At 33.5% G+C, this 12,543-nt stretch overlaps 1 protein-coding gene across 1 annotated transcript; it reads left to right on the plus strand.

The window, feature by feature from the left end:
* Positions 1-4,611: 4,611 nt before the first annotated feature.
* On the plus strand, positions 4,612-6,382 carry LOC145094719 (uncharacterized). Its single transcript, XM_079032791.1, has one exon. It carries the CDS (start codon positions 4,874-4,876, stop codon positions 6,260-6,262), a length of 1,389 nt encoding a protein of 462 aa, XP_078888917.1. The 5' UTR covers positions 4,612-4,873; the 3' UTR covers positions 6,263-6,382.
* Positions 6,383-12,543: the final 6,161 nt, after the last annotated feature.

The following is a 12,543-nucleotide window of genomic DNA, read 5'->3' on the forward strand; positions in this document are numbered from 1 at the left end:
TCAATAGAAACACATATCTAGATAACGAATAACTATTATCTCGATTTGATTGAAAACGGGCGTCACTATAACCATTCACTTTATGTTCATCTTTACCATCGAAAACTAAGATCTATTTGAAAAAAGTTGTGAATCATCGTAGGGAGGGTAAGTGTGGTCGAGAAGATTCATCGAAAGAAGAAGGTAGTCTGAACAAATTACATGGCTTAGGGAAGGGCATCTTGAAGATTTGTTATGGGATGATCTGAATTAAAAAAACCATATAATATTTCCCCAAATCATTCCTCTGTTTCTATATTGTTTATTGCATGATCTGAACTAAAAAATAGGGGGTTTTGATCGAGAGCTCTTGGGATTTGCGTGTATTTGTGATCTTGATGAATAGGGAACAATAGAGAAGAATACAATGGGGTTTATCAATTTTCAGTGTGCATGTATGTTTTCATTTTTGGGTTACTAGTTTTGTACTAGATCTATGAATTCAATCCTTTTAGAAGGAGAAGACAATGGAGTTTACCAATTTCTAGCATTTTATTATTTAAGTGTATGTTTATCAAATTTCATTATGTTGAGTTGTAGGTAAGTGATTAAAGAAGAAGACAATGGAGTGGGTAAGGTTGGTGGTATTTTTTTGAGAGAGTGATGAGAAAGATAGTGAAACTAAAGGGTAAAAATGTAATTTCATATGGAATTAACATTAGGTTTTATAAAGTTAGTCATTAGTTAGTCCTAAGGACCATTTGTGTGCGAAGTTTTCTCTAAAAGGTCCAATGGAGTGCTAAGTTTTATGGAAAAGGACCATTCATGCACAAAAATTATAAGGATTGCTTTGGGGACAATATTAAAACCATAAGGACCATATGTGAAATTTTGTCATATACATATGTGTTATTGCCATGAAACCCCTTAAATTTACACAAAAAATCAGTTATTGCCAACGTCCGTTTTTGTGCATAAATGCTTAATATTTGCACTTTTTTTTTTCATATTTGCCATTTAACAGGTTAAAGGCTTGTTGGTAGGTCACCCCACACATGTTAGTCGGTCACCCTAACTGTTAATCACACCACCATCGTCTTTTCCCCTCAAACACACATGGTTTTATAACTGAAACACAACATACACACACATTCAAGCAATAATTTAGAACTTAAAGAAGATTTCAAAACAAACTCCAGATTTCAGAACAAACTCTAATAAGGAAAGGATTTTCGATTTAGTACTAAAGAATCTAGTGTGCATCGATTTCAAATTGAAGGTCTGGGTTTGCTCTTGAAACGAGATTGTGGAAACAAAATTTAGAACTCAAACAAGAAGAATTCAAACAAGATTTGGGTTTGTTCTTGAAAAACACATACACACATTAAAAGAACTCATAACTCAAACAAGATTTTTTGAAAAAACATTTCAGATTTGAGATCGTTTGTTCTTGAAAGACCTGGGTTTGTTCTCACCTTCTCCACATCAATTTATACCACCCATGTTCTTGAAGATTTGGATTCTGAAATACGGGTTTAAAGCAACATGAACACAAACAACCATTAAAACACAAATTTGGGTTACCATGCCTAGTGGGAAGATGAACACAAATTTGGGTTTTTTAAGATGAACACAAATTTGGGTTTGTCTGATTATTATAGATTGGATACACAATGTGTTTGACTTTCTCATTGACCGATGGGTTGATATTCAGAGATGCACCAAACCTTCTTCAATCGAGCACAAAGCCCCACCCATTATTGTTTAATCAATCAGGTAGGTTTTTCAAAAAGAATATGATTTCAGGCATGTATGATGAATCGATTAGCAGTAGTTGGAGAAGACATTGAATAGTAGAAAGGGTTTAGGGTTTACGATTTTGCTTTTTATTTCCTTTCTTTTTTTTATGAAACTTGATGAAGATGATGGTGGGAGGTAAGTATCGATGATGATGGTGAAGTGTTGAAGCCATGTTTTTACCTGATAGGTAGAAGCCTGATGAAGACGCACCACTCTTGCAACCGGTTAACAAGAGTGGATTATATACCGTGGAAACAGATCTAACAGATCACTACAACACAGTAACATCCTATATACCATGATACAGAACAGATCACTACAACATAGCAACATCCTAAGTACCAACAATCCAAGGAATACATGACCATATACACTTAGATGTGAGATTGACACCCGGACAAGTGATCCTACTCTAGAGCCACAACTAAGCAAGGAACAAGCAAACAAACCTGCTAACCTACTAAATGGGAAATATGAAAACAATTGTGCAAATATTAGGCATTTATGCACAAAAAATGGATATTAGGTATAAATGAATATTTAGTGTAAATTTGTGGGCTTTTTGGCAATAACTCTCTCTCTCTCTCTCTCTATCTATCTATCTATCTATCTATCTATATATATATATATATATATATATATATATATATATATATATAGAGAGAGAGAGAGAGAGAGAGAAAGAGAGAGATTCCTTATTATTGAATTTGTGGGGCAATAATCTCTTGATTTTTTTGTCATCCTCCACCCCTTATTTTTGCTAATTCCTACTAAATAGACTAAAAAAAATTTTGATTTATGGATTCAAATGTGCTTTCAATGATTCTTTTTTGGTATACATATGAATGTATGTGTTTTAAAGTGATTATTGTTGTTGCAATGTGGTTTGAAAGGAGACGACAACGTTTTTCATCATTCCCTATCTTGATCCATACATTGTTTAAATTGAGATCGACACACTAATTGAATCAAGATTCTAGGGTGAATAAAGAAGAACGGTATGATGTTTTGTGCATTTTCTCCAACAAGTGTAAGGTGGAACAAAGATATGGGGTTTTTGGAACCTCTTGATAGTGAAAGATAAACTTATAAGACTATGATCGATTGTGGAAAGAAATGGGTTGGTATAAGATAGCTTATATATATATATATATATATATATATATATATATATATATATATATATATATATATATATATATAGGGTGAGGTTCAATAAAGAACCATAATTAACCAATGAACCAAGGAACCAATCTTTTTTTCAACTTTTAGAGCTTATTTTTTATCAAAAAAAAAAAAAAAAACTAAAAATACAAAAATTCATAACTTTTTTATCCTTTTTCCAATGATATAAAATTCGATTTTTTTACGTCAAATTCACAATGTAAATTTTTGAAAATTCACAACGTGAATCCGGATTCACACGGTGAATCCGAAAAATATTTTTCACATTCACAATGTTAATATATGAATTTAGATATTTTTAGATTTTTTTTCAATAAAGAATAAACTCTAGAAATTGAAAAAAAGATTTGGTTCCTTGAATAACCAATAATTATGGTTCTCTATTGAACTTTTCTATATATATATATATATATATATATATATATATATATATATATATATATATATATATATATATATATATATATATATATATATATATATATAGGGGACGGTTCCCTTGAGATTAAAAAAAAAATTAGAGATCTTGAGATTCAATCTCAGCCATGTATTTCTTATTTGCCGCTCTAACGCTCCAGCGTACCGGCAGCAACGGACTATGCCTAATCATAAATGATTATATGGCAGAGAGGTATAATCATATATGACTATGCATGTTTATACATATATGCCTAATCATAAATGATTATACATATATGTCTGTTCACAAACTGAGTAATCATATATGATTATGACAGTTGGTGGTAGAAAAGGTGGTGGTGACAGAGACAACGGTGATATAAGTAACGTATGTGATAGTGGTGGGGTCGGCTGGTGTCAGAGGTGGTGGTAGGGGTGGTGGCGGTGGCGATTATGGTGGTGGGGGCGGTGGCGGAGGATAAAGGAATGAGTGACGCTGTGTAATCATTTATGATTATACCAGACCTGCCGCGCCGGTATGCCGGAAGGTTATTGTGGCAGATGTGAAATACATGGCTGAGGTTGAATCTCGAGATTTCTATTTTATTTTTGATCTCAACGGAACCTATCTCTATCTCTCTCTCTCTCTCTCTCTCTCTCTATATATATATATATATATATATATATATATATATATATATATATATATATATATATATGGAGAATAAAAAGTAAAAAGATTTTTGAAAAAAAGTAAAATCGTATTTTTAAATTGGTAGACGTTGTAATTTTTTGAACAGGATGCAATCTATTAATTTATTCAAAGGTTAGATCAAGCTCGTGATTATGAACAAACAATAAGGACCATTTCTGTAATTTACTTAAAAAAAAAAAGCAAATACTATAATAATCATTTCACATGAAACTTGGGGCTAATAAAACTAAATTGATAGCTTGGTAGTGTATTGTTACTATTATATGTTTTACGTGAGATTTTTGTAATTTTAATAGTTGGAAGGCTTTGAATTCATTATTCTTATTGATAATATATACGAAAATAATAGTAATAATACACTACCAACGTTACAACTTTTATATAATAATAAATGGTGCAAAATTAAAAACTTATATAATCTGTTTTTATATATTTTCATAGTAAAGGTAATTCCCATACTTTATAAAATATGTTTTTTCGTAGTATATAATTATATATATTTTAAAGTCACAGATCATAAGTCATAACTACCAAGCGTATGTGTGCGTGAGTGAGAATACGCTTTAGAGAGAGAGAGAGAGAGTAAAATCGATCTTGGGCTTCCCCAAGATCCAGTCTTTACCAAATGGATTCCATTCATGTGATCAGATTAGCCTTTTGTTCTCCATGATCTTAACAAATTCGATTTAGGGTTTATCGTTTCCTAAAATTTAGGGGTTTTCGTTTTTGCTAGTTTCCTCTGTTTTCTTCATTTTTTCTGCTGAATTTCAATCTGGGTATTCTCGATCTTGAATCATGAAACAAGATCATGAGCAGAAGATTCATGTGTGCAGATATTGTGAACAAAGTTTTTCGAATGGGAAGAAGCTGGGAGGTCATATGAGGGGTCATTTAGCGTTAATTTCAGCTAGCAGAAAAAAGGGTACTCGAGAAAATGATCAAGAAGCTATTAATCGCGAAAAGGGTGTTCATATTTTTGATGATGATGCTGATGATGATGATCACGTAATCAAGAAAAGTAAATGTTTTGATCAAGATTATCATCCTAATGGCAGAAAACAGGGTATTCAAGAACATGATCGAAAAGTTATCAATGTCGGAAAGCGTCTTGATGAGGAAGATAGCGAATTAATCAAAATGAGTCACCAGCGATTGGGTTTTTACGAAGCTTATGATGCTAATGGCAGAAAACATGGGATTCAAGAACATGATCATGAAGTCGTTAATGGCGACAAGTGTCTTGATTTTGATGATGATAACGACGAAAATCGAAGTCAACAAACAATTGATTTTGACCAAGATTATGGCGCTAACGTGTACGTTCTAAGAGAGAACCCTAAAAGATCATGGAGGGTTTCGAGTTCAAATTCAAATCCAAATTCATCAAAAGCTTTTGCTTCACACAAAAGATGTCATTCTAGAAAAGAATCGATCAAGAACACTGTGTGTGAAAAATGTGGTAAAGGTTTTGATTCAGTGAAGGCTTTGTATGGTCATATGCGATGTCACTCCATCAAAAGATCTCAGCCGTTGGATGAATCATCTGCATTTTCGTCATCAGATGAACATGAACATGATGATGACGAAGAAGTAGCAAACCCTGTAAGAAAAAAGAGATCATGCACAAGGTACAAGTCTCCTAAGCCTAATCACATTTCCACTAGTTTTAGCTTTTCCAATGATGACGAAGTTGTAGAAGCGGCGTTAAACTTGATGATGCTTTCTAGGGGAGTTAGAAGTTTGGATGGGGTTAAATCCGTAATTTCACATGGCTATTCAAGAACTCTTGAAAAGACTGTTGGAGTTGACTTTTTGGATGATGGGTCAATGGAGTTTTGTAAATTCAAGAGCAATTCTGAATTGGGTTTGAGAAAAGATTTGGTTGTGGGGTCCGGGTCGGGTCAAGATAATACGGGTCGGTTTGGGTCAACTCTAGTGAAGTCCAAGTCAATTGGTCAAGATTTTACTGATTCTGAGATGTCAATCGAGTTAAAAAGAAAATCAAAGGACTATAAATGCCCGATTTGCTTCAAAGGATATGTGTCAATTCAAGGTTTGGCTAAACATGAAAGGGTTCATAACAAAACCGAAAGCAAAGTGATAGAGAGTGATTTTATTCCTGATATTCATAGACTTGTTGATATCAATCTAAAGGAGGTATCACAAGCACAATGTAGGTACTAATAAAAAGTTTTGATTGTTTCATATTGTGTTTCTAAAGAATAAATCTTGTATTTGAATCTTTTTGGTCAATTGTATACAAGTTGGCAATGGATTAGTGAAGTTGTAGATGTTGAAATCATTCTGTACTAAATGGCTCACTTTATAAAACAATCTTTTCGGTTCTTCATTTGAAAATTTTATGCTTAAAACAACATAGTTTTGGATTTTAAAAGAAAAAAAAGGAATGATTTGTTCTAGTTAAATTGATTGTTAAAAATATAGAACCGATTGACCTTGAAATAATTGGTTGTGAGTGTTGACATCACTTGAAGCAAAAGAATGTAAGTAGAAAAAAAACAAAGAGAACAAATATATTGCCAGATTGGCAACTAAGCTAAAGGTAGTTGTTTACAAGTCATTTTTATGTCCTTATCCTTTTGCTTTGGTACAATTTATAAATGGATAAGATAACTTGCATGCAGAATATGTTTTTTAACTGATTTTTTTTATTAGAAATATATTTGGAGCTTATTTTTATATTACAGAGAATATATTTTTTAAGATCAATGTTTAAAGGTCTATATTTAAGTTTATAGGCAATAGCATCCATGTCATTGTTTTTATTACATGTAAGAATGGTCGAGAGTTCTGAGTTTTAGGTTGTGTTTGCGCGTCACAATTACTGATAAGTTAGTTTATTTTTGAAGTTTTTTTATGTTGTCGTGTTTGAAAAGTCAAAAAGTAGTTTATAAACTAGCTTTTCGAAAAGCTACTTAGGCTAGCTTTTTAGAAATTTTTTAAATTTTTTCCAAATATACATCTTAATTAATTATAGAAACACATACTTTTAAATGTCATTTTATGTAATTTTATATATTTCAGCTAGTTTTATCCAAACGTTATTTTTTATCAGTTAGTTTTCAGTTAACAACTAACTTTTCAGCTAGTTCGTCAAACATAGTCTTATAGTTTTCAGTTAACAACTAACTTTTCAGCTAGTTCGTCAAACATAGTCTTAGTAATTATAGTTTTAAAGTTTTCAATTTTAATGTGGATTGTATGTCTTGTCATTTTCGGGTTGTATGTGCCAGCTTGGGAAATGAGAATTGCTGGAAAATAAGTTTAAAAATCAATAAGAAACATGATTACCAAAAATCGAAATTGATTTTGATACCATGACTGGTTTGCTTCGTTTTTAGTAAAATGACTTGATAAATACATTAGTTATTTCAGACATATATTAACGATGATTTCTTTTTTTACTTATTGTTAACATAAACTAGATGTTTATCCGACTGCACGTGACGGTGGCAATGTATGTGAGGAACGATTGGAAAATCTATTGTACATAGTAGAAAAGAGATATGTGGACGAGGTAAACACGAAAAATCATTTTACAAAATAGAAGAATTGCAAATAAAAGAATTATACTAAGATGTTATTTGTTTTTTCGGAAACAAAATATATGCAGTTTGCGGACCACCTCTACAGTAGAAGAGGTGGATCAAATGTGTGCAGTCTACAAGAAGAATACTGTTTGTTTTTTTAATGTCTGTAGATAAACTAAAATTTTCATCAACTATAACTTAAGCAACTAAATAAAGCATACAAATAATTCACAAATATAGTTAGAGTGAGTAAAAACCAAACCGATAAAAAAAAACTGACAAAAACGCAACAGACCGAAAATAATAAACTGAAAGTGATACAAAATTCGATGATGTGATTGAGATTCAAAGGGCCAAAATTTTGTTGGGATTCAATAATCAAAAAATTAAATGAACTTAGTTATTAACGTGGCAAAAATTATGATAACTAAAAAATAAAACTTCATTAAGATTTTTGATATATATATATATATATATATATATATATATATATATATATATATATATATATATATATATATATATGAACTAATTAATCACTGATATTGTTTATCCTAAATAACATAAAAAAAAATTACTAGATTTTCCTACTAAATTTAAATATGTACAAAAATAATAATATCTATAAAACTATGTCAAAATTATTTAAATAAATATATTATCTGAATAGAAAAACATATACATAATCATATACATAAACATTTAGGTTGATACCTAATTATGATATAAAAAACAATAAATAGGGAAACAAATAATTATGGAGGACAAAAGTAAATAAATAAAAAATACCCTAATAATTATCAAAAAAAAATTCTTTAACAATTATATATATATATATATATATATATATATATATATATATATATATATATATATATATATATATTCATTATGAAAGATGTAAGAAAAAGCTAGAAGATGTTAGAAGAGATAGTTTCATATCTGTCCCAAAAAGAGGATGCGCAGATCTTTTAAGGTCTGCGGTCTTCTAAAAAACAAGCAGTCTACGAGACCAAACGTCTGCACGCTGTCTGCGCGACACAAACATAAGAGGTCAAGAAGAGCTTTGTAGGAAAAACAAACACCACCTAAGTTGAGGGATAGAAGTATATGTGCATTATGAAAGGAACTTTTAGCGAACATTGAAGAGGGATACGTGCGAGGTAAATACGAAAGTCTAGAAAAATAAAGGAGTAAATGTGACATTTTATAAAGTTCAAAGTGGAGGGGGTAAAAATAATATTTTAAAAAGTAATGAGATGAAAAATATTATTTTACAAAATAGAAGGGTTACAAGTGAAAATTTCTAATGAATGGAGGGGTTGAAGTATGAAATGTGCATTATAAACTTATACAATATGCATTATGGAATGAACTTTTAACTAAAGTTAAGTTGCATTTTAATATATATATATATATATATATATATATATATATAGCGTGCATGGTTTAGACCAAAACCCTAATATTTTGGGTTTATGCACTATTCAAACACCATTATAGTCCCAAGATCAACCATCCTTGCAAACCCTAGTCTATTTTGAGCATTTTGAGCTTTTGGAGTGAGTTGTGGGCTTTCTTGTTTGCGAAGAAAGATCTTCAAGGTGAAGGCTTTGCTCTCAAGACTTTGGATCCAACGTCTTCTCTTCATTATGCACCATTTGGAGGTATAAAGCTCCAACCTTGGCTCATTTTGTTCTAGATCTTGGTTAAGATTAGATTCTCTTCTCTTTTGTCCCAAAATCTAGGTCTTTGTGAGTATGAGGTACTCCAAAGCCTTTAAGTCATCCTTTTTGTAACGACCCAAATTTTTTTGTTTTAATATTACTAAAAATCGCAACATCAACTATTAGATAATAAAACCATGAATCGTATGTCTCAAAATGCCATAGTAAATGTATCAATTCAAAACTGAAGTTAATATCATATCAAAGTATCTAAATAAAACACCCAGGAATAAACTACAACTGTGGTGTGTGTCATGCCATCAATCCGAGCTCTTCCCCTTGCTTGCGGAAGTACCTGAAACCAAAACTAAAACTGTAAGCACAAAGCTTAGTGAGCTCCCCCAAACTACCACATACCATACAATAACATATAAAGCACATACTGGGCCTTGCCCGCTGCATCGGACCGAAATCCGGACTAACTGGGGCCTTGCCCCTGCATAGGGCTGAAGTCCGGACTAACTAGAGCCTTGCCCCCTGCATCGGACCGAAGTCCGACTAACTGCATCGGACTGAAGTCTGGACTAACTGGCTGAACATGGCATAACATAATCATAACTACTAGCATAAACAGATATACTACATACTGCATCGGACCGAAGTCCAGAACACATAACACAAAAACATGCTTGAATCACAAAGACATCAAGCACACTGAACTACTACATCAGACCGAAGTCTGGAAACTACTACTAACTAGACGGGTCGGCATTGTGGCCTTAGACCCGTTCCTACTGAAAGGAAAACTCACCTGAACTGCTGAACTCGGCCGATAACCCTGTGGTTGCTAACCAACAACTCTTCGAAATGCTGCTCCTCTAGCTCCCTGAGCAACCAATACCAATATCAATTCTTAGACTAAACTGACCTACCGAGGTCAAATAAGTCCACTCTGGTCAAAGTCCTGGTCAAAGTCAATCTTCCGATTGACTCTACTCGCCGAGTCACCCCATTACTCGTCGAGTTCAACATTCTTTGAGTCCTATCCCGTCCAACTCACTGAATCATTACTCAACTCACTACTTTGAGTCTTAACCAGAAGAGGTTGGGGTTCTGCGACCTGACTCGCGGAGTCCAAGAACAGACTCGCCGAGTCCAAGGCAATATTCAACAGGCTCGCCGAGTTGTTCTTCCAACTCGTCGAGTCCATGCCTATCTTCATATGACTCACCGAGTCCACCCGAGGAACTCGCCGAGTCTCTTCAGTCCTTCATCCATATAGAGGCTTTTTGAGCCATGCAGGGGCTCCAAACTATAGATCCACTCTTCTAGGGCACAACTCCCACGTAAAGTTGCAAACTTTACGTGAAACTAAGGAGTTAAAGGTCCAAATCACTCTAGGGCTAGGGTTTAAGACAAAGGGGCGTCACTAATAACTCGTTGATTGATGCTTTATGACATTCTAGACCAATACAAGTCTAGATCTGGAGCAGCAACCTCAGATCTAAACTCCAAACCCGAAATAGATCCCAAACGCACCAAAATGGCCCCAAATCTCATTCATGAATATATCTAGAAGGGAAAAAGCCCAAGGTAATCAACTTGTTACCTCAGAAATGTGCCCAAGATGGAGTAAATTCCAGATCTCCATGAATCCCTTGGCGCTTTACACTTGATCTACAAGTTTCTTTAGCTAGAACCTCCTTCAAAAGCTTCCAAGATCACATCAAAGGCTCACACTCGTTCTTAGGGTTTTCTGGTTCTTAAGGGAAATAAGGAGGCTAAGGGGAGGACATAAAGTCCTTTAAATAGGGTGCAAACCCTAAGATTAGGGTTTTCTCTTCTCAACACCAACTCATCGAGTCCAGCTGCCCACTCGGCGAGTTGGTCACTTAACTCACTTAACTCAGCGAGTAAGTATACCTACTCGTCAAGTCCCTTCTTTAATTTACACTTTAAGCCCTTAAATCAAACTTCTGAAATTTGGGATGTTACACTTTTAGACATTTCAGGACATTTTAAGTCATAAATATGCAAGCTTGGATATTGGTTTGTCCCCATACAAGAGTTATGGTGTAGAAAAGGTTTGAGCAAGTTAGGTTTTTAGTGTTGGGCTTCTTGTAGCCATGAAAAGGCATAAAGTTTGCAACTTTATGGCCTTAGGGGTCTTTTTAAGCTCAGATATGAAATTTGGACGTAGGGTCTTAAGGCATTAAGACCTTATTGTGAGTTTAGCCACAGGGTGCGTACGCTGGGGTAATGCCCAGTATGCTGTGTGTACTGCATCTCATCCATGATATCTTCCCGTATTGGTCGAGTACACAGGGCATACGACCCAATACAACTTTTGGTCATTTTGGGCCTTGAATCGTTGGGCTTTGCTTGTTGGGATTGGACCATTGACTTTTATGGTAATGGGTCACTTCTGGATTTGGGCCCGTGTTGGATTTTGGACTATTGGGATATGGGACTTGTTGGGCCAATAGCTTTTTGGACTTTAGGCCTTCTTGGATTTAGGCCATAGTGGGCTTCAGGTATCATTTAGGAGTCTGGGCTGTATTGGGGCTTTTAGGTGCCAATGAGTTGGGCCTCACATATTGGTCCAAGAGAGGAAAGGTGAAAGACCCCAACTTTCATATTTCTGAAAGACCCAAATGTTCATACTATTCCAATATTATTCTTAAGTTACTTCCTCAAAACATGCTACATGCATATTTATAAAACAATATTTTATATTAATAAAGTGATTACAAAAGATTGGATACAAACCGACTAAGTTTTGTTACATTACATATCTACCCAGGAATCTACTATTCATATACATACATGAACATTAAAATACAGAGAAATAGTATTAACTATTCTAAATCTTTTAGCAGTATAAAACTATATTGTATACTCATCACCTGCAATTGTTAAACATTGAGAGGGATAAGCGATAACGCTTAGTGAATTCAATAAATAGATACAATATAATCTTATGCCTTATATATACCAATATGACAGAAGCAAAAGTGAACAAGAACAACAATAGATATGCGTATCATATGTCAGGCTTTCAATATCAACTCAAGATTTGATTCAAAGATTTACGATCAATGAGACATAACGATTTCAATACTTGATATGCATCAATAAAGCTTTGGCCCAAATGGCACAGAAGACATATAATTTCTGATTAACATTTTGGTAGATTTCAGGCTTATAGCCCTGTCTAACCATTTGCCAATACCATAGAATAGAGGTC

This window comes from Lactuca serriola, chromosome 3 (genome assembly GCF_051521515.1).
Source record: "Lactuca serriola cultivar US96UC23 chromosome 3, Lser_US96UC23_V15, whole genome shotgun sequence".
Lineage (NCBI taxonomy): Eukaryota > Viridiplantae > Streptophyta > Magnoliopsida > Asterales > Asteraceae > Lactuca > Lactuca serriola.